This window comes from Miscanthus floridulus, chromosome 9 (assembly GCF_019320115.1).
Source record: "Miscanthus floridulus cultivar M001 chromosome 9, ASM1932011v1, whole genome shotgun sequence".
In the NCBI taxonomy this organism is placed as follows: domain Eukaryota; kingdom Viridiplantae; phylum Streptophyta; class Magnoliopsida; order Poales; family Poaceae; genus Miscanthus; species Miscanthus floridulus.
In genome coordinates, this window is record NC_089588.1 from 8,942,340 (window position 1) to 8,969,758 (window position 27,419).

At 44.7% G+C, this 27,419-nt stretch overlaps 2 protein-coding genes and 1 pseudogene across 2 annotated transcripts; 2 read left to right on the forward strand and 1 right to left on the reverse strand.

Moving 5' to 3' along the window:
- Positions 1-11,478: 11,478 nt before the first annotated feature.
- On the forward strand, positions 11,479-14,973 carry LOC136481301 (receptor-like protein EIX2). Its single transcript, XM_066478663.1, has 2 exons — positions 11,479-11,524; positions 11,708-14,973. The coding sequence occupies exon 2, from the start codon at positions 11,722-11,724 to the stop codon at positions 14,623-14,625; it is 2,904 nt and encodes a 967-aa protein (XP_066334760.1). The 5' UTR covers positions 11,479-11,524; positions 11,708-11,721; the 3' UTR covers positions 14,626-14,973.
- A 1,334-nt stretch (positions 14,974-16,307) lies between these two features.
- On the forward strand, positions 16,308-18,396 carry LOC136479181 (heterogeneous nuclear ribonucleoprotein 1-like; annotated as a pseudogene).
- A 3,133-nt stretch (positions 18,397-21,529) lies between these two features.
- Positions 21,530-23,241, reverse strand: LOC136479182 (protein FAR1-RELATED SEQUENCE 5-like). Its single transcript, XM_066477129.1, has 4 exons — positions 23,129-23,241; positions 22,367-22,693; positions 21,778-22,279; positions 21,530-21,652 (listed from the first exon to the last, which is right to left on the reverse strand). Exons 1-4 carry the CDS (start codon positions 23,239-23,241, stop codon positions 21,530-21,532), a joined length of 1,065 nt encoding a protein of 354 aa, XP_066333226.1.
- Positions 23,242-27,419: the final 4,178 nt, after the last annotated feature.

Genomic DNA, 27,419 nt, shown 5'->3' on the forward strand with positions numbered 1-27,419 from the left:
GAGGCCGCCCACGTACAACTCCGCCTTTTGGCGAGCGGAGAGGTCGCGGGCAGGCAGAGCACGGCATTGTAGCGCTCTGAGTAGTCCTGCACAGTAGAGACGAAGGGGAGATGGGCGAGCTCTGCCAAACGGTACCCATAACCGGCGGTCCAAAACGGAGGAGCAGAGGGCCCGAAAGCGCTCCCATGGTGGCATCCCCTCGTCTTGCTCCAGGGATAATACCATGTCTGCGCTGCACCCGGCAAGTGGTAGGAGCGAGCCAAGTCCTAGACGAGACCGGCGTCTGCTGTCCCCTGAAGAACTGCTCGCACTGGTTCAACCAGTTGAGGGGGTCCACCGAGCCATCGAATGTCGGGAACTCCAGCTTGTAGAATTTGGGCCCGGCTTGGGCGCCACCCAAAGCGAACGCCGCAGCAAGGCCGGGTCGACCACCCCTGTGTACTGGCCGGCCGAGGGTGGAGGTGCTCCCTGGAACAGCGGTCCATCTACCCCCCCATAGAAGATGTTGCCGGCGGGGGGCAGGGAAGAGGCGGCGATCGTCGATGACGGAGCCGAAGGCGCTGGCGTAGAGGAGACGGCTGTCGAGTAGAGCGGCGCGGAGGCCGCCATCGGGTCTGCAGCCAGGTGGGCAACGGCGACGGCGAGCTTGGGCACTGTAGCTGATGGAGGGGAACGCTGGACCCCGAGTGCGGCATGCCGTAGGGTAGGACACCGCCGGAGCAGACGGCGTTGGTGTGGAAGATGCGGTCGTCGGCGGAGGAGCCGGGAACGGCGGCGGCTGCGGTTGCTGGACGAGGCCGTTCCAGGCAGCCCTCATCTCCCGCATCTCGCGCTGGATGTCGAGGACGACGGAGGCCAACGCATGCAACGTGAGGGGGCCCCGGAAGAAGCCGTTGCATCGGAGATCCCAGAATTCACGGAGGACAGCGGCGCGGTGGGGGTGACGGGCGGCTGCGTGGTGGCTGTAGGCAAGGGAAGCGACATCGTAGCCTGGGAAGCTGATACATTGATAGGATTACGGATCCTACCGCGTAGATCATGGAGTCTGTAGGGATGAGAGGGAGGTGGAGCAGGCTGGGAACCTCGCTGCGGCCGGCTGGACCCGCGGCTGTAGCCCTTTAACTTTCACGCGGCTACAGTAGCGGCGGCACTGTTCACGCTGAACAGTAGAGGCGGCTAGGGTTTCTCCCGGCTCCCTGAGGAAGCCGGAAACAATAATATGTTTCTGCTTGATCTCCAATCGTTTTACAATTCATCTATATATAGTTCTTCTAAAAATAGGAAACTGATTTGGCAATAGCCAATAATTCTAATATAGATAATTATCATGGGCCCTAAGCCCATGCACTAGGCGCCCAGGTCAGCCACCCGTGGGCCTCCTTGCATACTGGACTCCGGTCATAACAGAATTATTGGCTATTGCCAAATCAGTTTCCTATTTTTAGAAGAACTATATATAGATGAATTGTAAAACGATTGGAGATCAAGCAGAAACATATTATTGTTTCCGGCTTCCTCAGGGAGCCGGGAGAAACCCTAGCCGCCTCTACTGTTCACGCGTGAACAGTGCCGCCGCTACTGTAGCCGCGTGAAAGTTAGGGCTACAGCAGCAGCCGCCCATCCTCCGCCACGGCGTCCAGCCGCCGGCAGCGAGGTTCCCAGCCTGCTCCACCTCCCTCTCATCCCTACAGACTCCGTGATCTACGCGGTAGGATCCGTAATCCTATCAATCCTCCGGTCATAACAGGTGGACTGAGATTTGGAGCGCGAACCGAGACCTAGTGGCGCTACTTTTGGATATGAGTCCACATTTTTTTGTTGCTTCTCTTTCTGTTTGCTTCCAGTAGTCCACCAAAAGCAGTTGCTGAATACATGAAGCGGGAGTCTAAGTCAAGCTCGCCCTTCTTTGAAGGCGGCAGCGGCGGCGATGGTGATGCTAACAGCAGCCTGCAGCTGGATTGTTGCAGATATATCCTATTACGCGGCGGAGGAATGATGGGCGATGGATCAGTATCAAAGATTTGTCGCAGCAGGCTGACCTATTTAAAGAGGACCAGGACATTTGGCTATCGTACAGCTTGTGCCGGCTTTTGGCAAGGCGCTACTATGGGTTTCATTGTGCAGAAGAAGGGGATGCCAAGGTGCGCCGTTTTGCACTGGCCCGGTTGGGCGGATGGCTACAAGGGGGCATTCACCAATGTTGAGGTGCAGATGGCTTTCCTTCACGGTTACTTCTTCACCACCTCTCCAAGTATCATGGAATCTAGCTTTTACATGCTGTCACATAAAATGCAAACGCCGGCAGAATCGCCATCAGTGACTTGCATAATGAACACTTTAAGGTCGGGATATTTAACTTATTGCCATTCGTAAATTAACTTATTGCCATCCTTATGGATGGCACCTCTCCGTTTGCCAGTTTTAGAATGGCATCTACACAATTGCCATCCGAAACTGTAATCCTCCTACGTATTTGCCATTTTGCTGATGTGGCACCCACGTCGACACACCAGCGCAGTAGCGTCCCTTGGAACCTCTACAGGGCACACGAAATTACCTGTTTACCCATGTTGCTTCTCTCCACTCCATTTGCCTACGTGTGGGCCCTCTCCCTCCCCCTCATTGACACGTGGGCCCCACACGTCAGCTTCTCCTTCAACCTCTAGCCATCACCACACAGCCAGAGGAAGGGGAGGAGCTCGTGCAGTCCCGGCCGGCGTTTTTCTCCATCCTCGGTCACCTTCTCCAGTGAGCCGGCTGCGCCGCGAGCAAGTTGTGCTGTGGGCGAGCTCCGCCGCGCGCCAGCTACGCCGTTGGCGAGCTCTGCCGCGGGCGAGCTGTGCCGTGGGTGAGCTCTGCCGCGAGCGAGCTCCGCCGCGCGCCAGCTGCACATGAGCGAGCTTCGCCGCGCACCAGCTGCGCCGTGAGCGAGTTGCGCCGTGAGCGAGCTGTGTCGTGGGCAAGCTCCCCCTCACGCGAGCCGGCCTGGGTGAGCTCTGCCGCGGGCACATCTTCTTTCTCTCGTTCCGGATCTGGTGTCAGGGCGGTGGGCGCGCAGCTCCTTCCTCGGCTCCAACGGGCATGGCCCTGGTGGCGCGAGCGCAGCCGGTCGGCACTGCACGAGCTCCTCCCCTTCAGCTGGCTATCTGGTGATGGCGGGAGGTTGAAGGAGAAGTTGACGTTTGGGGCCCACGCGTCAGCGAGTGGAGTGAGAGAGAAGCAGCAGGGGTAAACAGGTAATTTCGTTTGCCCGGTAGATGTTCCAAGGACGCTGCTGCGCTGGCGTGTCGACGTGGCGTGCCACATCAGCAAAAGTGGCAAATACGTAGAAGGATTACTGTTTCGGATGGCAATTCTGTAGGTGCCATTCTAAAACTGGCAGACGGAGAGGTGCCATCCGTAAGGATGGTAATAAGTTAAATATCCCACACTTTAATGTTGGTGGTGGCTGGCTACAGGACATGGATCTTATTTGCTTTCTGCACTAACAATCATGATTTGCTGGGCTTATTTTCTAGATATCATACCGCCTGGACGTCTTTTGGCCATCTACTGGCGTCCAATACACATTGTTTTTCATAAATTAGATCTTCTCCACCGCTCCCACAAGGATTACTGGGGTGGGACTCCTCAAACACATCTACCATAGTCCTAATGAACTGGATGTTCACCGCCCCTCCTCTCAAACTCAAACTAGCTAGTACTGTTTACTGGAGCGATAAAATCGGGCAGTACTCAGTTCTCCAAGACTACGACCGTTGGCGCTCTCGCAAGAAGGCACTTGTAGCCTGGTTCCAGGGACTTGTGCGACCTCAACCGTGGTATAGGTTCATCAAGCATCTCCCAGTCGATGAAGAAGATGTCAGGGTGCCTGACAGCGTGAGAAAATTCAAAATTGGTTGCTGATACTCTCCGGGCTATAGATGGCCTGCCAACCGACGCTACCAGGTCTCGAAGATGAACACGGACAGTGCTGGGTATGACTGGTCATGGACCTGCAGGCAACAAACTCACACGGGCACCATAGTGATTTGGCACATAGGACGACTTTCCCCTGCTGGCGGAGACAGACACTTTCCATGAAGTTGCCACAGCATTGTCCAAGATACTGCGCCTACCTGGTGACATTTCTTCTGGAGTTCCTCCCGGAGCACAGCCAGACCACCAAACAAGTCTTCCAAAATTGTCATACAGGATGCACAGCGTGCACTAGGATCGACGTATATGGAGGAGAAGGAGAAGCACACCAAGATCCAAAAGCTAAAGCTACCGCCCCGGCGTAAGCAGACTACCTTCGACAAGGGGGTCAGGCTGGGACGGCAACCGGAGAAGCTCAGCACCAGGCTGCGGTGGAAGGTGATCATGGCAGAGTTCTGGGCGAGACGATCCTGTACGTCACGCCGTCCGACAACGCGGAGGCACACATTGAGCACCTGGCTAAAGGCGGAGAGTTCGTGACCCACCTCTGGGCCATGCTCTCCAACGCCGGCATCCTCAAGCGGGCAACAGGGAACTGGAATCCACCTGCTGGCGCTGCCGCTGCCACTGCCACATAATAAGCAAGCAATGTGTGCGCTGACACGGCCAATCTCCTATTGGCCCCGTTCGCTTACCTGATAATCCAGCTTATTCGGCTTCTTTTTTCAGCTGAAACAGTGTTTTTCTCTCACAACAATTCAGCCGGAACAATGATGTTGGTCACGTCCAATTTGGTGTTCCATTTTGTCTGTCCGCCCTGGCTTTACGGTTTTTATTTGCTTGTTTAGTTGAGGTCATTCACTACGTGTTTTAACTTGCACCCATATCATTACTATAGGAATGGTTTCAAGGGATGGCTGGTGAGGCTTTGTAGAGGCGGCTCGGTCAGCCGCCTCTACCATACCATCTCTACAAATCATGTATTTATAGGGACGGTTCCAGACCGCCCTTACAAATCGATTTGTAGAGGCGGCAGGTGTTATCAGACGTCCCAACAAATCAATTTGTAGGGATGACTGATAACACCAGCCGCCTCTACAAAATAGATTTTGTAGGGGCTGCCGTAGTACCAGCCGCCCTTATAATACCTGTTTGTAGGGGCGGTTCAGTCTAGAACCGCCCCTACGGTACATTTTTCCATAAAAAAAATTCAAATTTACAATTCAAATTCGACCAGAACAAATATATATACATATGCTTATATAATTCAAATCTGACCACAAGCACAAGAGCATTATATAACCTATAATTACAAATCTAATTTCACAAGACTATATACAATCCATTATTAAATAGACATAATTCACAAGTCTAATTCGTTCCACAAGTCCAAACCGTCCCATAAGGTAAGACCAATGTCATTTCCATACACATTGTATCAATAGCCTAGAGCTAGCCTTTCAGTCTCACGAAGGTGTTGGTACTGAGGATTTCTACCTAAGTCAGAATCTCGGTTATGGTAGGTGCCTTTGACGTGTACAATCTGGTCCAATATGATGTTGCAAAGGTCGCCGATGAGCTCTAGAGTTGGTCATCCCTGTATGGGTCTCTTTTTATTGTCTTTCTCTTCTTTCCACTACAAGGGAATAAGTTTGGTTTAGTATTTCATATCATGTGCGAAGTTTCTATACTACGGGTGAAGAGGTTCAAACCTACCCTTAAGAGGTGTCTCCTGTAGGCACCTGTGTTACTCATCATAGAACATACATAGTATCCACAATGTATACTACTAGGCTTCTGCTTCGGGTACTATGTGTTTTGCATATGAAAATGTTAAGTAATGCTTTGGCAACCATGTAATAGAGTACTAAGTAAGTTACACTTATCGCACATAGTGTTTTTATAACCAGTCTTCCCTTCCTTACTGGATCATGCCTTCCGTGATGTTCATTGACATAGAACTGATGCCCCTGTTCGAATTATTTTCGCAAATGCAACTTGTTAGTATCCAAAAGTGAACGTTACAAGTACGTATACAAACATATAAGCTAATGAGGATTGTCGATATGTATACGTCTTGAGAATCGATATGAAAGTCTTTGTATGTCATTGGGTCCCTATCTATTGAATCAAAGACCCATGTCATGCTCCTTCCGACATCGACGCCTATACAAATTCAGTGGTTGGCTACATGAATTTAATTATAAAACCTGATAAGCTCTTTTGCATCGAATAAAATATATCAAACAAGCTTAAGTATAGAGTTGAACTTACTCGAAGTTGTATAGTAGCCATATAGTAGAGTGCTGTTGGAGATTTTTAAAAGCCAGGGCAATGTATGCCAAAACCGTAAGGGACTCTTACCTTAGTTTCTTCGCACGGATGTCCTTTCTCCAGAAGGGTCTTTTTCCAAGTAGCTACCTCTTTGGCATCCAGTTTCCACTATCTAGGGTAATTAAAATTTATTTGTGCTATAGCTTGAGGGTCTATATACCCGGCTTTCACACTTGGCATTTGTTTTACAATGTGCAGTTGCATTCTATAAATCACAGCGTGGGTTAGTTACAACAAAATCCAAAGATTACATTCATATCATATTGGGAAGGCAAGGACTTATAGGCACCACGTGCGAATTAGATTTATTTCCATTGCTCCGAGGTGAAAGCATGTCTGCATGTCATTGATGTCAAAGATAATTTTCTCAGCTGGGCTTCCAAATGTGCCGGCGGGGAAGCATGCTTGTACGAGGTCTATGCTCGTTAGGAGAACACGCAAGTACCAATCATGAACCTTCTCATTCCAAGTGGTAGGCGCTGGATGTCCCAGTTGGTAGGAAGGGCTTGACAAGTACTTCATCGACACTAGCTTCTTCACATTCGCTGAAAATCCAGTCGGGACTTTGAGCCCCCTCGGGAAAGTGCATATATCTTTCTTCTCTTTTAGAGTTAGGTTGAAACACGCTGTGGGCAGAGTGTATTTTTCATTAGCCTCATGTATCGGGTGAAGCTGTGGCATCACGTTTAGCTGCATCATGTCTTTCCATGATTTCAGACCATCCTTTGACTTGTCTTTGTCCATCAAGGTAGCAATGAGACTCTCAAAGACATTCTTCTGCATGTGCATGGCATCAGTGGCATAGGGGACCTCCAAGTCTGGCCAATAAGGCAGATACTTAAAGAAGATCGATTGTTTCTTGAAAGGTACGCCTTCGATAGGAGGTGTGCTTCTATCTCAGTTCATCCCATCTAGATTCTTCTTTCCATAGACAACGCATATGTTTTTCACCATTCTGTACACGTGTTCTCGGTTATGACATCTCTCCGGAGGGGGTTCAATCTCCGGGGTGTTGTCATAAATCTAAAGAACAATTTGCTGTGGTACTTGTGACTTGTCTTTAAGAATTATCGGTTCTTTAGGTAACTATCTCCTTGAATGCATCCAGGAACACCCATGTCGTATCATCCAAGCAAACTAAGCATCCCGTCTTCCCTTTGATCTGTCGGTTAAATATCCCACACTTTAATGTGGTGGTGGCTGGCTACGATCATTGGATTCCAAAAGTACTCGCAACAGGACATGGATCTTATTTGCTTTCTGCAGTAACAATCATGATTTGTTGGGCTTATTTCTAGATATCATACCGCTGGACGTCTTTTGGCCATCTACTGGCGTCAATTACACATTGTTTTCATAAATTAGATCTTCTCCACGCTCCCACCACAAGGATTACTGGGGTGGGACTCCTCAAACACATCTACCATAGTCCTAATGAACTGGATGTTCACCGCCCCTCCTCTCAAACTCAAACTAGCTAGTACTGTTTACTGGAGCGATAAAATCGGGCAGTACTCAGTTCTCCAAGACTACGACCGTCGGCGCTCTCGCAAGAAGGCACTTGTAGCCTTGTTCCAGGACAAAACACCCTCCAACTGTTGAAACCGAATAAATTTAGCCCTCTAACTGATTTTAAAGGTGATTTTCTATTTGTAAAATAATAAAAATCAAGTTTGATCTCTAAAAAATTATAATTAATTTATTTTAAATAAAAAATACGAAACTAGTTCTTCTTTTCTAAAACATTTATCTATGTGTTGATACTCCATTTAGAGTTGTTTTGATCTTATTTGAGATAAATAAATAATGAGCACGACTACAAGCAATAAAAGCAATACAAACATAAATAAACTAGTTTCAAATACTTATATATAGATCATAAACTGGTAGAAAAAAAATTGACACTAGTTTCATGTTTCTTTGATTTAATATGAATTTATTAAGAGAACAAACCATATTTTTATTATTTTTAATAATAGAAAACCACGTACTCCCTCCATCCAAAAATAAGAGCAATTTTAGGATGGAGGGGGAAAACTAATGCTACTATAAAATTATATATATACCCCTATCAAAGGTATAGCAATATATAATAATTACACATTAAAAATAGAGAAAGTAGCAGAAAGTACTAGTTGTGGTTCATGGTTTAGAAGTGCACTTATTGTGGGACAAATTTTAAATGCTAGAAGTATACTTATTTTGAGACAAATGGAGTATGAAAGAAGCGAAATGGCCAAATTTATCTAGTTTCAACAGTTATAGTATGTCCGTTGTCTGATTTGGTAATTGAAGGTTCAAAATCAGACTGGCATGTTACGTGAAGGTAGGAAAATACTCTATCTGTCCAAAATAAATTCTCACTTTTCGAGAAATCAAATAATTTAAAGTTTGACCAAAGTTAAAAAAATACTAACATTTATGATACAAAATAAATATCATTAAATTAATTATTATGAAATATATTTTCGTAGTAAATCTAGTTGGAGATATAAATGTTAATATTATTTACTATAAATTCAGTTAAACTTAAGTTACTTTATAAATGTTAATATTATTTATTATAAACTTAGTTAAATTTAAGCTACTTTGACTGGTACATCGCACATAGTTATATTATTTTTAAGAGGGAAGGAGTACATTTTACTCAATATTAAATAGCACTGCATTTCCTACGTGGACTGCGAACAAAGTAGATGTCGGCATATGGTGACCGTTGATGCCTACGTGTGGTGCATGCGCCAGCTAGTGCAACCTTTCCGGGCCTTGCATGTACGGTACGATGACCTTTCTCAGGTCATTTAAAAAATTTGAATTTGAATATATGAGGACTTCAAACTATTTTCTGGGACCGAGAGTCTAACCATAATATAACTCTTTAATTAGATACTTAATCTAATTAGCTAGTTAATGTTGCTATTTGTACTTTATTCTTTGTCTTTCCTCCATATTAATTTTTAATAGCATCTTATATAATTAAGAATTAGGTCTTTCTATTGTTTTATCTCCATCTCTTCTTTTTATTGTTGCCTAGTAAAGATCTTTGTCGCCACTAAGACACCCTCTAATTACCTAGTTAATTTTGATTAGTGCTTTGCTCCCTCAGAATTGGTCCAATGATATCTATATTATTTAGAGTAAGTCTTCATGTTATCTCCCTAATCTCCTTTATTCCTGTTATTATAATTATATTGATGGGTCTGATCAAAATAATTATATTGATGGGTGAAAGTTAAAGGTCTAGACCTAATTAATTTTGTTCTCTTTAATTTTCTCTATAATATTCGGTGTTGTTTTTTAGTTTTCTTTTTGTACTGTCAAATTTTGCACTAACTGAATGTTACCGGTTTGAACGGCCTCCCTATATTTAAATCGTCCTCTATAGTTGTGACAGACAACAACGGACGAAGAAAATACAGATACAGATAGTGAGTGTTGCTAGTACAGATAGTTGTTACCGGTTATGTGTACAAATGTTTTTTTTGGTTATGTATACAATCGATTTATTTGTATTTCGTCGTACATAATTGTTAGCGGTTTGAACAGTCTTCCTATATGCAAATCTTGGCTCCGGCCGCCTCTAACAACAGGGCAGTGACGGACCGTGGAGAGAGTCCACCTATAGTTGTGACAGACAACGGCAGACGAAGAAAATACAGATACAGATAGCGAGTGTAGGCCAAGCACGTCTGGAGGAACGTGGTGCGAACCACACAACGCTTACTCGCTTAGCGATGACGAAAACCAGCAGTCTGTTCTGGTGGTTAGAAATGTACGCTAAAGATAAAAGAAGAGCAAACACGCGTGCAAGCCAATTAAGACGACCTAGCTTATTGCCCTTTTCTTTTCCATCTAGAAGAAGAAGAAAGACCTAGCCAGGTACCGCTGCTTGTAGTTGTCCTCCACTGCATCTGTGCAGCGACCCAGAGCAAAGCAACCCCTTCCTCTCCGATTCTTGCTGTCCTGTCCGATCCTCCCAATCTAGGTTCTGTATTGTCTATACAAAAGTATTGAAGCCAAACCCTAATTCGACCGTCACTTTGACTCCAAATCTTACCGGATCTTCTCAACGCTACGATCCTTCTTCTGAGATGCTTCGGTTTGTAAACATCGTACGTGACAAATTGTGCGAAAACATTCTCAATTTTTTTACCACAACCTCCATATATGATATCATCACATCATGACAAATCTCATGATTTTCAGACTTGGTTTGCTTTTTTTTTTAATTTAAAAACCAATCGCCCACACGTTCGTGGCCGTGTTTTCTGACCAAGATGTTCGAAATTTCTTTTTATTTCCCGGGTAAGGCCTCACACTGCACTCAATAACATAAATATTATTTTTCTACTCATTTTATTTTATTATTTGAATCACTCGCGGTTCAAATTTGACTTATACCAAAAAATTCCTAGAAATGCAATGAATTAATTAAATATAGCAAACAGATCCAGAAATATACCAAATTTTAACAGGGAATACCACATGTTGTATGTGGAGAGTAGAAAATGTTTCAAGGTCAGAAGAGAAAAAAAATTATTTGCCGAGTGCCACATGTTTACACTTGGCAAACATATTTCTTTGCCGAGTGCCTCCCTTTGCCGAGTGTTTTTTGTCTCTTTTGCTGAGTGTATTTGTTTGTCGAGTTTTCCACTAACGGACACTCGGCAAACATACTAACGGACGACACACGTACTAACGGATGTGGACTTTGCCGAGTGCCTAGAGTGTTTTTTTCTGGTTTGCCAAGTGCTAAACTTTGCCGAGTATTTTTTTTGCCTCTTTTGCCAAGTGCAATTATTTTGCTAAGTGTTTTCGTGACAGCACTCGGCAAATAGCTTATTTGCCGAGTGCCCGATAAAATGCACTCGACAAACATTTTAGCACTCGGCAAACACCCAGTTTCTAGTAGTGGTTGTTACCATAAACATACACCTTAATTAAGTAAACAAAAAGACAGTACAGGAACCCTTGCTAACGACCATAGAAACAAACAGATGGAGAGGAGGCACCCAAGCCAAGCAATTAGCGTCCTGTCTCTCCGCGTAGACGGGGTGTAACGCAGAGGCCATCAGCGCGGCGCTTTTCCTTAGGCGTCCAGAAAATCAATCAATCAATCAACTAGTACTGTAAACTCGCTCCGTCCGTTATGAGATGCGTACTTATCAAACTCTTTTAAGTTTAACTACATTTATAGAAAATATTAACAGCATTTATATCTACACGGAAGATGCCTGACCGCTTCTACACGGAAGGTGACCGACGACCTCAAGTTTGTTGACCTCTCTGGCATACCATTCTATGGTGGCTTGACAACTTGTCAAGGCTGCAGTATCAAGTTTGTTGACCGATCTGCTGTATCCTCTGCGTCCGTCTACTATAATAATAACACTCGGGCTCCAGAACGGATCCACTCTGACTCCAGAACTGATCCTGCCATTCTCATCTACCATAGCGACATTATTGTCGATGGTTGCCACCATGCATCGCCTAGCTGCTGCCATGCTCGTGTTGCTCTGCTGCTGCTGCTTGTTCCTCGCCACGCAGCAGCAGCAGCAGCTCCAACCAGCCGCCGGTGGTAACAGAGCGAGCCCGAGCTGCATACCACACGAGAGGGACGCCCTGCTGGCATTCAAGCACGGCGTCACCAGCGACCCTGGCGGCGTCCTCAGCTCGTGGCGGCGAGACGACGGTCGCCACGACGAGCAAGACTGCTGCCGGTGGAGAGGCGTCCGGTGCAGCAACCGAACTGGCCACGTCCACGAGCTTCGACTTGGAGGTGGAGGCACCTTCCCAGAAAATTTGGCCGGCCAGATAAGTCCTTCTTTGCTTGCTCTGGATCACCTAGAGCACCTTGACCTCAGCTGGAATGATCTAGCAGGGCCAACGGGTCGTCTTCCCGAGTTCTTGGGCTCTCTAAAGAATCTCAAGTATCTTAACCTCTCTGGCATACCATTCTACGGTGGCGTGCCTCCCCAGCTTGGCAACTTGTCAAGGCTGCAGTATCTAGATCTTTCCAATCCCAACTGGATGGGAGGCACGAACTCGACGGATCTCTCATGGTTAACACACATTCCTTCCATACAATATCTTAACTTGGACGGAATGGACCTCAGCACAGTAGCGGATTGGCCTCGTGTCATGAATATGCTTCCTTCTTTGAGGGCCCTCCATCTTTCAGGCTGCTCTCTTGCAAGCGCAAACCAGTCGCTGCCACACCTGAACCTTACAAATCTCGAGGAGCTCCATGCCTCCGACAACTCCTTCCACCATCCAATGGTGACCAGCTGGTTCTGGAACATAACAAGCCTTAGATTCGTTTACCTCAGCTCCACTAGTATGTACGGTCAATTTCCGGATGCTCTTGGAGACATGACATCCCTGCAAGTCCTTGATCTTTCATTTAATAATTATGATGATGATTATCAAGATGATGACAAGAACGTGCGCAGCATGACCATGGATCTGAAGAACCTATGCAATTTGGAAGTCCTGAACCTTGAATACACTCTCCTATATGGTGACGTAGCTGAGTTGTTTAGGAATCTACCTCGATGTTCACCCAACAAATTGCAAGAATTGGACCTCGGTTCGAACCATTTAACCGGGATGTTACCAAGATGGATAGGGCAATTCATGAGCTTGGTTGTTCTGAATCTTCGTTGGAACAACCTAAACGGACATGTCCCATATGAGATTGGAAAGCTTAGTAATATTACCCATCTGGATCTAAGTACAAATAAACTGGATGGCACGATAACTGAGGAACACTTTGCTAGTGCAAGGAGCTTGCAATATATAGACTTGTCATATAATGCCCTCAAGATTGAGATCAGCTCGGACTGGCAACCACCATCTACATTAGAGTATGTATACTTTGCATCCTGCCAGATGGGCCCACTGTTTCCTGGGTGGCTTCAGTGGAATGTGAGCATCACCTATCTTGATATCTCGAGTGCAGGTATAGCTGATAGGATTCCACAATGGTTCTCCGATGCCTTTTCAAATGTTTGGTTCATGAACATCTCCAACAATCAACTCAACGGAACTTTGCCGGCTGATATGGGCTCCATGTCACTTCAGGAACTCTACCTCAGTTCAAACAAATTAACTGGTCAGATACCCACGCTGCCACCAAACATACATACCTTGGACTTGTCCAATAACTTCTTGTCAGGACCTCTGCCCTCTACTACTAGATCAGCCAATCTAAGACAACTTTCTCTGTTCTCCAACCGACTCACTGGTCATATTCCTGAATCTTTTTGTAAATATCAGCAATTATTTGTGTTGGACTTATCCAACAATTTTTTGGAGGGACAACCACCGTTGTGCCTCGGGGTAATGGAATCTATGGAATTTGTCGCCTTAAGTAACAATAGTTTGTCAGGAAAGTTCCCATCTTTTCTGCAAAACTTGACAAATGTGTTCTTCCTAGATTTGTCTTGGAACAAATTCACTGGAAGATTGCCAATGTGGATTGGAAGCTTAACATCATTAAGAGTTATACGATTAAGTCACAACAAGTTCTTTGGTAGCATTCCAATGAACATCACAAACCTTTCTTGCCTTCAGTACATGGATCTAAATAATAATAAAATATCAGGCTCTCTGCCGATCTACCTATCAAATCTTAAATTTATGACAAACACATCCATGATGGGTTGTTATCACAACCCTGAGACAATTCATTCTCATCTTAATGGTTTGTCTATGGTCTGGAAGGGGCAGGAATTGAGCTGTGGTTCCATTCAAAGAATTTTGGACACAAGTATGATGAACATTGATTTATCTTCAAACGACTTAACCGGTGAAATACCAAAAGAAATAGTTGTTCTTGATGCACTTGTGAATTTGAATCTATCAAGGAACCACTTGACTGGAGTTATTCCAAAGAAGATCGGGGAAATGCGATCACTGCAATCATTGGACCTCTCGAGGAACATGCTTTCAGGGGAAATACCAACCACTCTATCAAATCTGACGTTCTTAAGTTACTTGGAATTATCATACAACGATCTTACAGGAATAATTCCATCGGGAGTACAGCTTGATACCCTGTATGCAGAGTATCCATCTATGTACATTGGCAACATCGGTCTTTGTGGACATCCTCTTCAAAACAATTGCTCGAGCGAGCGTCATGCAACAAAGCAGGGTGGCCTGGGAAGAACTGAAGAAGGTTATGGGATACCATTCTTTTATCTTGGACTCGGGTGCGGCTTCGTGGTTGGTACATGGATTGCATTTGGTGTTTTGTTGTTCAAGAGAAACTGGAGAATTGCTTGCTTTCGACTCTCGGACAAGTTGTACGACAAAGTATATGTCCTTGTTGCTACATGGGCAACAGCAAGACAAACACAAACTGATTAGCAAGCATGAAGCAAAGGCGGTGGTCGGCGCTTCAACTAAAATTAGCCAATGCATGCATGTATGAATAATGGAAGTGGGAGAGAAGTCTGTTCAGGAGTGCTTTGAATTTTGTTACTACCAGTATTACATATTGCCATGGTTTTCTTTATGAAATGAAGATTTGTGTGTCCGTGTTTCTCTTATATCATGTAATAAACTGAGAACCGACACTTGATCATTGGCCAACATTAGTGTTTGTTGTACAAGATAGATATTAGTTGTTAGTATATAGATAACATAAGTATGTTGTAAACTCTGGCTGATCTTCAGGATGTTGGTTTGTAGTCTGTACGAGACGTTCGCCTGGTCAGCTCAGGGTGCTATATAACACGTAGATGCGGCCTCTACAGAGGTTAACACGCTTCACCAAGTTTTACAGTGATAATTATTTCCTTATGATGATGAACATTAAGACATGGTCAATCAATTCCATATAGCACTTCAGGCGGCACTACATCATTGGTCCCTGTGGGCCATGGTAGTCGGATCCGGCAACCTAAATATGACCTATCGTTGCATGTTCCACGCTCATCGTCCACATTAGGGATTGTTTGGCTGCACCCGTATCCACCTTAGTCCACGTGTGTTGAAGTGGATTGAGGTGAATACAATGTGCAGCCAAACAAGGCTTGGCGTGCCGTGGAATTTCAGTGTACCTAGGCGAGGGATGATATGAATCAAAATATCACGGTCTCATCTGCAACCAAAGTGTTACATATAAGCAACATTCACTTACCATACACATTGAACAAGAAAGCAGAGAACAAGGAGAGCAAATTTCTCGGAAATTGAAGAGCCCAAGACATGAGCACCGCTTAACTGGTGGAGCAGTAGTATACTACTCCACCTGCAGTACCGCTACCTACAAACTGGAGAGCGCTGCTAGTCAAATCTCAAATGGGGTGCAAAATGACTTGGGGATAGTACTCCAGGCACATTTGAGATGATGACTTTTTATGATCAGGCAAATAAAAAAATAAAGTTTTCATAAAAAAAAGTTTATATATAGTCACCAGCATGATCTTTGTTACGTACCATCGCAAGGGAATAATCATGTTCAATCTGCCCACACTCGACTCAACACAAAACTGCTAATATGGTCTTAATAACAAAGAAATTTTTTACAATAATTGGGGAAAAATTCGATGGCTGACATCGACCGAGAGCGGCCAATCCGACGGCAACAAAGGTAGGAGGCAACGGGAGGCAATGGGATGGAGGCAACGGGAGGCGATTGCTGTGTCTATGATCGGTGGGCCATATGCGCAAAAATCGCCTTCCATTGCCTCCGCAAATGTGGGGATTATGACTGGGCGGTAATTCCATTCTCGTAGTTTTTTTTTTGATAAAGGGTAAAATGGTAACTCTATAAATGCAGTACTAATAGTTTTTTTTCGTCATCCGCTCAGGAAGGTAACACGAGCGAGATAGCCTCAGCTGGCAGTGCCAGCCATAACGTCGCCGGAGAAGCACTTTGTAGAGGTAAACTTGGGATGGAAAGATTGTCAACCTTGTTGATGGGCTTTGAATTGCCGGTGTTCAACATGTACTATGTTCGTCGGGCTATTAGATACTCCATCTTAGGATTTGGAACGGATGAGGACACACTTACTAGGGCGATCATCTCAGGGTCCGAGATCGGCATGAACAAGATCAAAGAGGAATACAAGGTCAGGTTCAAGACCACGGTCACCAGCGACATTGTTGATGACACCTCCGAGTATTACAAGGACTTACTGCTGACCTTGATAGGGAGTGAAGATTAAAATTAAAACAACCTGCTTTTGTTGGGAAAGATGTGTAGAATGTGTATCCGCAACCACCCAAAAAAAAAGAACTTTCATCAGAGAACATGTACAAAGACCGAAAATATTCTGATGCATTCATGCATATGCATCCATTCTTTACAAGATTTTAAAAGGTCCATATCACGTTCAGATAAACCAAACCATTCTCTCCTTTGTGTTTATTGGATAGTTCTGAAAAGCTCACGTTCAGATAAACCAAACCATTCTCTCCTTTGTGTTTATTGGATAGTTCTGAAAAGCTCCTTTTCCGCTTAAAAAGTCAATAAGCAGAACGCTTTGAGGCCACACAAAAAATTCACAGAAAGTAAAGTGCAGCAATTTCATATTGGCGATGAGGAATGAACTCATCTAGGAAACTAGGATCCGGGGTCAGAGTATTATTATGCACTTTGTTATTCTACTATACTCACAGCATCTTCTGCAGCAACACAAAGTACAACAATCGAAATGTTCCTGAGCCTCATCCTCTACTGTTAAGAATACATTTATATCTCGTTTGGACGCAATACAAGGTTGGTCTCACGCGCAAAGTACAGGAAAAAAGACAAGTGAGCACCCCTTCACACTGAGCACAAAAGTGATGATCATATGTCACCAAGCTTTTGCCCGTCTTGATTTCTTATTCACTTCAAGAGAGAAGATATCTTCATCTTGTCCTAGATGACGAAGAAGCCGCAGCAATTATACCACCAGCAACAAGACCCACAACTCCAAAGGCGCCTGTGATGATAGCCATGCCAATCATACCATCTGCATTTAACCATCAAATAAGCCGTTAGCCCAAGTTAGACAAACCATAAACAGTGCATTGGAATGACTAGAGGTTTGCTCTATTGTTCTTTTCTAATATTTGAAACATGGATACATGGTAGATAACTTTATTAAGACATGATGTCTTGATCCCTACTGCTTTTCAGGGTCCATGGCTGACAGCAGTGGTTGGGGAGGTGAGGTCTCAGATTTGGGGATATATGTGAAACTTATCTCTTGATCAATACAATTGATATTTACATTAGCTTTGGGTTCATCACGTATGATTCAGAAGATGCCATGGATAGGGCATTATTCAAGACACTCCATAAATTGAAAGGTAAGAGGGTCGAGGTCAAGCGAGCTATTTCTAAGGAACCGTCTCCTAGACCTAGCATGTGCTCTCCTATCAATGGGTTCAATTATGTAACTGGTAGAACCAATAGCTTCCTTAATGGATATACCCAGCATTACAATATGAGTCCATTAGGTGGCTATGGAATGAGGATGGATGAATGTTTTGGTCTTCTATCAGGTGGGAATAATGGTTATCCATCTTTTGGTGGTAGTTATGGAATTGGAATGAATTTTGACGCATGGATGAACCCATGTACTGAAAGTGGCTCTAGCTTCAATAGTGGTATCCAGCGTGAATGGCATCTTAATCCATATTACAATGGAAATTCAGGTGGATTCAACAACTATGTTAGCTATGGTGGAGTCAATGAAAATAATGGTTTACTGTTTGACTCACTAGTTAGTAACCTTTTGGGGTATTTTTGCCCTTAATCACTCTTCTAGTTCCACAAGCTCTAATTTCTTTGTGCCATTTAGAAATGGGGACCTTCTTAGTGGAATTGGGAACAATAATGTGAATTGGGGAAACCCTCATCATGTGCCTGCTCTAGGTGCCAATAATTGCTCTGTTTACTGTACTAGAAACTTTGGTTATGGGTCCAATGAAAGCAACTTTGGTCAAGGTTCCAATGTTTATGGAAGGAATGTTGGATCAAGTGGTGTCAGTAACTTAAACCAATCAACCAATGGGTATGCAAGGAACTTTGGAGATTCATCAATAGGTGGTGGCTCCATCTATGGAGACACAACTTCGACATCAGGATCTTTTGAGCGTGATGTTACAAAAATGGTTTCAACCGGTTACATGGGCCATTGACTAATAAAGGTTAGATAGTTTGTTTCTTGTGTCATGATATCATTATCTAGCTTTCAACACTTCATTAATTTATTTTTGATAGTTTTCAATTATTAGATCCAAGCATCTTGACTATGTTAGTGTGCAATGTCGATTGAACTTAACAGACTTTACTTAATGCATCCAAGATTTGGTTTTGGAATTTTTGTGTTGTTTTTCTTTTGTGATCCTAGGTCTCCCTATGGTTCCAAAATTAGTAACCATGTTAAATGTTCTCTAAGATTATTCCTTGCATATGTGCCATAAGAAGAGTTTGTTCAATTGTGTTATATGATTGCCCTTTTGTTTGGTACAGGATGGTGTGTGAATTGATTGAGTTTACTTACAGAAGTTGGTCTTTATGGGACATAGATCTATATTTTGTTCTTTTGGGAAGCGATGGTTATAATTGGCCTTGATTATCTCAGCTTCTGCTCACCACCGATTCAGAACTTTGAACTAGCAAAATCGAGAATCGAAAAACATCCCTGCATTACGACGATTGCAAAGACAGGGCCATCATGTTGGCATTATAGTAGCACATGATAAGCTATTGGCCATTCATTTTCCTAACTTGGTAGTGGACATTATAGTAGGAGATGCAAAATCCATGGGCATCCATTTTATCATTTTAATACATGTCAAATGAAGTGGGTTGTGTAGTACAAATTACATGCAGCCATGCAAGAAGATACCTGGTGGTCTGACACATCCTCCTCATCACTCCAGTCCTGACACCCATTCAAGCATCTACGGATCTCATGGCTCCAGCAGTTGCAGCACCACGCCAACAGGTCGTCGATGCCACCGACAGGATTTAGGCATGGAGAGACATTGTTCTTGCAGTTGCGGCACAGATACTTATTGCATCGGCCATCGTCAGGGCAGAATTCATGATTGCACACCTGAAATATAATGGATCATATAAAAGAGCATGCATGAGCTATGGACTCGATTGCATAGAAACAAACAGGCATATGTGTTTCCAATTCAACTACAAACAGATCTCTAAAAATTCGTCGTTCCACAGACATACCTCGTTGGGTGACCTGGGCCTTTTGATAGGAAGATCACATCCTCCGCTCACGCAAGCATTGCGACGACCGCGATTCCAGTTCCAGCAGTTGCAGCAGCTGAAGCCGTCTCTCCCTCTCGGGGAGAGGCATGGAGAGACTCCGTTCACGTAGTTCACGCAGTCAGGGGCCAAGCACCTTTCGGCGCTCTTCTTCAGAGCCATGGATTTTCCCGTCTTCATCTTCTTCTCAGCCGATGATTTTCCTGGATTCATCTCTAGACGGCGTGGATGTGGCCGGCGACGCGGTGAAGGCGGAGATCAGCGGCGGCGGCACGTCGAGCTCTGGCTGCCGGCGGGCTAGGGCTAGGGCTAAGGCTACGGCTCCGAGCAGCCCCTTTAGGGTTCTAAGGTGGCGGCGCGGTGCTCTGGGCATACTGTTTATAGGGGCGGGCGCGGGGAACCTCAGGGGCCACGATCGAGGGGATCGGGCGGCGGTGGCTACGCCCGGTTGATGCGGCGCGGCGGGGCACGTTCGTTGGAGGGGAGGGGTAGTGGGCTTTGGCCCAGAGGCATATCGCCGGGAGTTGGGGAGAAGTTGCCGCTCTGTGTCCGTCTCCAGGGAAGGAGGCGACACTGTGCGTGGAGCCGCTGACACACGGGCCCTGCAGGTCAGCGACAGGGGCGCGGGCACAGGGCGCTGGGCGTCAGGTTCATCATTGGGGAGGCGGCGGCGGCGCGCACCAGGGCAGGGAAGGGGACGTAGCCCCACAGGGCGAAGGCGAGGAGCAGCGGTGGCGAAGCAGCATAGCAGGAGGAGGGGACGGCAGGAGGGCCTCCGCGATGGCGGCAGCCTGGGCCTGGCAGCCAGCGGGCGTGGGATCTGGGAAGTACATCTAGGGGGGGCGGTGGACGCGGGGAGGGAGAAGCTCGGTCACGCCGGCGATGGCGGATCAGACGAGGGCGTCTAGCTCGGTCAACTGAGGAACGGGAGTTCGGACAAGGTAATGACCACCCGGCCCCACGTGGCAGTGGAAAGAAGAGAGGGAGGGCTGCGGTTGGTTTGCTGGGCCGGGTAGATGCTCACACATCTTCTTTCAGATAATACTGCTTTGATGAACATTACACTTAGCTTACCTCTTCTCTCTTGGAGCATGTTCGCCGATTGTGACCCTCACCCTTACACAGGGTACATTTCTTCTTAGATTTATCTGAAACTGACTTCAACTTTTTCTTTGGGGCCCCTCTGCCAGGCACATGTATGGGATCAAAGACATCTATAGAATCAACATCTAGGGCTTGCGGCAGCACAGGACCAAACCTCTTGCCTCCGTTCTCTCCTCCATTTGGAGGGATCATAGCAGCTTCCTCATGAAGAACGCGTTTCAGCCGCCCATATGCTTCAAGTGATTGAGATGCTATGAAGGATGCCGTTTGACTGATATTGTGTAGCTCATGGTACCTCTGTAGGCTATCGGAATAGTCATACATGGCGCTCTTCCTTATAGGAGGAAATCCACGCTTGGCCCCCCTCGTCCACCTTTCCAAAACACAGCAGTCTGGAAGCTTGTGTTCTCCTCGACGACCCAATACAAAGAAGATGTGTGAGCATGGGGTTCCAAGGGACTGTAACTTTAGACAAGAACAAGAAATTTCCTTCAGCTTGCGTTCAACAACGCATATCTCACATTTCACATAGTATTGTTTGTCTCCTTTATCAACCCTTCCAACAATATACTCAACAATATCATAGCCATCTACAGTCTCAATCCAATAACACTTATCGGCTGCTTTTACGATGTACTGCACATCACCAAAATAAACACTTGGTGTGAACAAATTCGCAGCCTCTTTCTCAATAGTTGAAGCATATGGTTGTAAGCATGGCTTAGAACTTGCTTGAAAGTCCAGATACGCTTCATTACTGTGCAACTTTGAAAGACAGTGGTCAACGTGCTGTATCAGCTCTAACAGTGTCATTTTCCGATCTAGATTAAACTGAATCCTAGAGTGTAGGCTCTCACTACGCTGGTTGCTCCTCAGTCCTAAGTAGCACTTACCAGCATGATACGCCGCACACCAGATTTCCCTCATCTCATACATCTAGTACAGCCACGAGTCCTTATCTGTAACTTTCTCCTTTGCCAAGAATGCTATCCATTTCCTCTCAGTTTTTTCTATGGAGCAACGATCATAAAGAAAACCCCTAACCTTATCCTTCAGATCCTGGGTGTGAAGATTACGCGCAATGCACACCTCAATATGCATACGCATAGCCTATGCGATGAATTCGGCCACACAATACTGATTGCTTTCTGCATAGCACGGTCTCCATCGGTGATCATAGAAACCAGATGCTTCTGAATCATGGCATCACAGAATGACCTAAGCAGCCACACATACGACTCAGTATCCTCGTGAGAAAGAATTCCACAGGCAAAAAGAACCGTGCTTTTATGGTGATTCACCCCAACAAAAGGAACAAGGGTCAGGTTGTATCGATTCATTTTGTACGTGCCATCAAACACGATGACATCACCAAACGCTCTATAATCCATCTGACATTGAAAGTCACACCAGAGCAGTCTCGTCAGGTGCCCTCTCCCATCAGTCTTGTACTGGAAAAAGAAATCAGGATCTCTACGTTTCGATTCTATCATGTAACTGATGATTGTTCGAGCATCACCACCGGAAAGTGTCTCCGCCTTGTTGCGATGGCAGAAATTGTAAAGGTCCCTTGATGTAAATCCAACCTTATCATACCCACCGTACCGCCTAACCATAATATCCATTATCTGGTGTTTGCGGATCCCAGAAATCTGCAACTGCACAATCTCTGCTTTCTGATCATCGCTGATTCATCTATGTGAACGCAGAAAGCAAGCAAGGTCTGGTTCCGTCATCGGATGGTTGTGCTTGTCGATGAAATCCTTCACATACCATTGCTCTGTGTTTGGATCCTGTGCAATCACAAGTTGAGCACGGCATCCACAACGAGTGATATTCCGCGGCCTCCGCTTCTTGATCTCCCTCCTCACCTCCTTCTCTGCGCGGAAACCTTCATAGCTGCAAACAAACTTCCGAAGGGTCCTCTCATTGTGGCCGTTGTCCCACTCGCAGTATTCCTTTCTCACACTAAATCCTTTCTCATAAGCGTAGTTGTTATAAAACTCAAATCCGTCGTCCTCACTGCCAAACATCTTCATAACAATTTCACTGTACTCCAGCAAAGAATCATCATCCGACATTTCCTCCTGAAAAATGAAGCTTTCATTAGGATGCACAGGTTTTCATTATTGAAATTCACTTTGCACTTGAAGTTTCAAATTTCAGCAGCCTGCCATGTTCTAAAACAGCAGCCTATGTTTATATGCCGACCGCCGACGAGCGAGTCAAGGAAGGCCGCCGCTGCCGCCGCCAAGGACTCCAGCTCGAGGCATCGACAGCTCCGGTGCTCCGACCTTCGGCTATCGGCTCGTCGCCTCCGCCGTCTCGGTCACTCCGTGGATTATTTTGCTCATGTTGACTGATGCCAGGGCCCAGGTCCCAACTCCCAAGTGCAGACTTGCACGTGGCCAATCACCTGGTGGGCTAAATTAGCTAGCGGACTTGCACATCTGCAGCATATATCCTCTTTTTTTTACAGGGCAAGGGGGGGCCAGAGCCCTCTATGGCCAATACGTGGCTCCGTCGTTGACAAACCTGCTGAGGAGATCAACGAAGCTGCGGAATCTGATGTCTACAAGAGTTGTGCCTCCTTCCTGGATGTCGTCGCCGCCGAAAATCGGAGCTGCCGCCGCCCTGTAACAGACCATGGTGGAGGAAGCTGTGGTACTGCGTTTGATCTAGGTGGAATTTTTGCTGAAGAATCAGATTTGGATGAGAAAGAAAATGAGTGATTTGCCGCTGGGGAGAAGAACAGAAGTGAGAACTCGTCGCTGCGACCATGGAGATCGGTGGTGAGAACCAGCAGTTGGGATAAGGTTGATTTTTTTATTGTATTATAGTGGACCCCATATATGGTAACGATGTCAACTCATCCATTATTCATTTGAACTTCTATCCAAATTATATGGTACAATAATTAATTTTTTTGTCATAGTTGCTTTCACTCATTCATCAATCAACAAATAATCTATTACCAGCCTAGAGGCATATAAGTCATTTTACATTCATGATAGAGAATCTATCGACAACTATCAGGATTGCCAAACACCTAGATTTTTCAGACTGCAGATTTATTAGACCGCAGCTTATCAGAAAATTCTGATCAGATTAAAACCGACTCTCAGATAAGCATTCTCAAACAGGGCCAAAGCTAACTTCTGGATGAATCTTCTGACAAGATTTCATCCTACTAGAATAAAAACATGACATGAAGCACTTAATCAATTAGTCAGAATATACAAATGGCAAATAATCACCATTACATCTACATAAGAACTTTCATGAACTTTAATCACCATGGGTAGCCAACAGCTAACACTAATATTTTAAAAACCAATCAGGAATGGCTACAGAAACCAAAAGTAACCAGCCAAGTTACAACTGGTCCATCAGGTGGACACTGGTAGGTGGTAACGCTGTACCCACTAGTGCAGACATCGGTTTGGATTTTTTTTCCCAAATAAATGAAACTAGTATACATCCTTATATGTTTCAAGGTCAAGATAAATTTGAAGAATATCAAGATAAAATTGTGACATGACTTGTTCAGTCACCCAAATAGCATCAGTTATACAACCTATTTTATTGGATTAATGTGGCTTGACAAATGATTTTACAGTAATATTTTGGGGCATTTGTCATGCATATGGACTAACATACCTGCTATGCCCAAGGCATGACAAAACTGTATAAAAAATGCAACCAATTGGCTAAGTCAGCAAATGATGTATATTAGTATCATAGTTTTCCTTTCCATTAATGCAAACACATCTACTGCAACACTTTATATGCAATGCAAAAACTAAGTCATATTCAACGTTCTGCATCCAAATGTTAAAAACCATCAATTATTGGTTCAGTTTTTTCGATGCATTGCGGCAATGTAGCACAAAGACTGAAAGACATATTCGAAAGAATATCTTATTACAAGTATAAACATGCCACCAGAAAAATGTTAGCATACTAGCAAGTCCAATCAACTCACTCATAAGGAATAGATTTGTGAAGAAGTTAGCAGCACGCACCTCCCAAGCGCATAGCCTTGAGCTTGAGAAGACCATTTCCTTGGGGCCCCGACACCGGGAAAGTGCAGGAGACAGAATGCTTCACGTGATTCACAGCAATGGAAGCACTGTACCAGGGACCCCGCACAATCGGCTTACCAATGGCATTGACTATCTGCTGGTTGGCCTTCTCTATTGCCTGGCTGCAGCACGGGCACCAAAGGAAGTGAGCCATAGCAATTCCTCTTGTGGACAAAGGAAACAAAATCCAACAACGGTGAGCACAATAGCACAATACATGAAGAAAATAGCATCACCCAAAGGGCCAAAGGTCGCGACGAGGCTCCGGTGGCGGCTAGAGGGAGGGAGAGAGCAGGGCAGCGGTCGCTAGGGTAAGAGCAGGGCAGTGCGGAAGGCGGCGACGGAGGCGACCACCGCGGCCCTCGCGCTGGGGGTGGGGGCAGCGGTGCGGCTGGGCCGCCGTCGCGACGCTGGCGGCGGCTAGAGGGAGGGAGAGAGCAGGGCAGCGGTCGCTAGGGTAAGAGCAGGAGTGCGGGCGATGGCAGGCCGGCGCGAGGGCGAGTCAGGCGCGGATCGGGACGACGGCGTCGGGCGCGGATCGGGGAGTGGGCGCGGCTGAGTAGTGATAGGCACGTGAAATGACCAACGTACCCTTTTCGATGATAATTAATATTTTACGGAGGCAATGGGAGGCAACGCGAGGCAATTTCAAGTACTGTAAAAGGGCTCATAAATTAATATTGGTAATAATATGACAAAACGGTATTAGGCATCATGTGAATTAAAATACAACCTTGATATATTTTTCTCCCATTGTAAAGCACAAAAATATTTATATGTAAATATATCATTTCGTACTATTTATGTGTTGCTACAGTTAATATCAAGTTCCATCACTTCCTTTAAGAGCCCATAAAAATCTATAATTCTACTCTTTGATTAAATTAGGTAAAGAGTTAGTTGACAACATGTCAGTGACTGGTCCATCTGTTGATGATTATGAGAGAAAACCTCTCTTAATTTTTCACATAGCATCCTTCGTTGGGATTACAGAAATATATTTAGGGCATGTTTGGAATGAAGGAATTCAAAACACAGGAATAGGAAAAACGCAGGAATAAAGTATGATGAAAAGTGAAAAACTATGGAATTTCAAAACACAGGAACAGAAAATTTAGGCTGTTTGAAACACAGGAATTTATAACATAGGAATTGTAACATGTTAGGCAAATATGGGTACTTATCAGTGCAAGCTTCAAAGTAGCAGAGATTGGACAGTGACGTGCACAAGCTAGCCCAACGTCTAAGCAGCGTGGTTGTCTCGTACTTCGTGAAGGAAGAGAAAACCTGAGTTCTGATTGGATTTTTGTTTTCCTTTGAAACGAGAAGCCTGCAACAGTATTTCATAGGAAATGAACCATAGAATCCTTTAATCCAAACGCTATTCTTAGAAAAATTTCCTCTGTTTTTGTTTCCTCTACTTTTCCCATGAAAATACTTCATTCCAAACACGCCCTTATTTTAGACTGAATTAGACAAAAAAAAACTGCTTAATATTTCAGTTCACAGTTTAATTAGCTAATCTAGGTTTAAATTAATAAGAATAAATTTTGTTTTTAAAACTACATCAATGATTTGGTGGTGAAAATATCAGTGAAAGGGTAACAGAGCAGAGAACCGGGTGGAGAAAGTGGTGAAACGGACGATACGAACGATAGGGAGGGAGGTACTCGAAATCGAAAAAACAAAAAAGATTGGAGAGAGCGGCAGGGCTAAGCGGAGGAACGAACGGGCAGAAACAAAATAGATGGATAGAACTGTCAGGGTATTATGAGAAATAAAAAACCGGGACCGTGGGGTATTATGGAAAATAAAAGTGAGTTGTAAAAAGGAGTTCAATGTACAGTAGATTAATTCTAAGGTCATTCTTATAAGTGGAGAGTTTTGTACCGTTGTTTCTAAGAACGTAGAATATAATGAAACAAGGATAAAATAATCTATTTTGATACATAGTTTTATTCTTTTATTTCATATAAACATTTAATTCTATGACTCATCTAAAGTCCGAAACCGTGTCAAGAGCATGCAGCTCATATCTTCTCTCTTTTTTCTTACAAACATTGTCACATCATCGAAGATACTTATATGGTAACCTATCACACTAGTAGAGAAATAGGCTGTACTCCCGGTTCTCAACCTCCTTCAGTCCCGATTTTGAAACTGGGAGCATGAATCCGAGACTAAAGGGCCCCTCTCCTTTAGTCCCGGTTTCGCGCCCGGGACTAAAGGTCCACCTTTAGTCCCGGTTGGTAATACCAACCGGGACTAAAGAGGCCTCCCGGCCTGGCTACGTGGGCCGGCCCTTTAGTCCCGGTTGGTATTTTACCAACAGGGCTAAATGTTTTCTTTTTTGTTTCTATTTTCAATTGATGATTCGTTTTGGTTTTCGAATACGCATTCTACGTTGCTAATAATATACGTATTCTACACGTTTATAATGTTCGAACATTTTATACAAACTAAAGTATGAAACTAACGTATATATTACATATATATATATATATATATATATATTGTACGTTATTTTATATACATATAATATGTATATATATATATTATAAATAAAGCTTGCATTGTATATTCTATCATATTCCTGGCATAACAAATTCACTCCATCTGGTTTGACTTCCATGTTTCGTTTATGTCATTGTAGAACTCGCCGGCGGGGTTTAGGACCTGGTCATTAAGAAATCCTGCTATGGCCTCTTGAATTGCTTTCAGTTGGTCACGTCGTATGACTT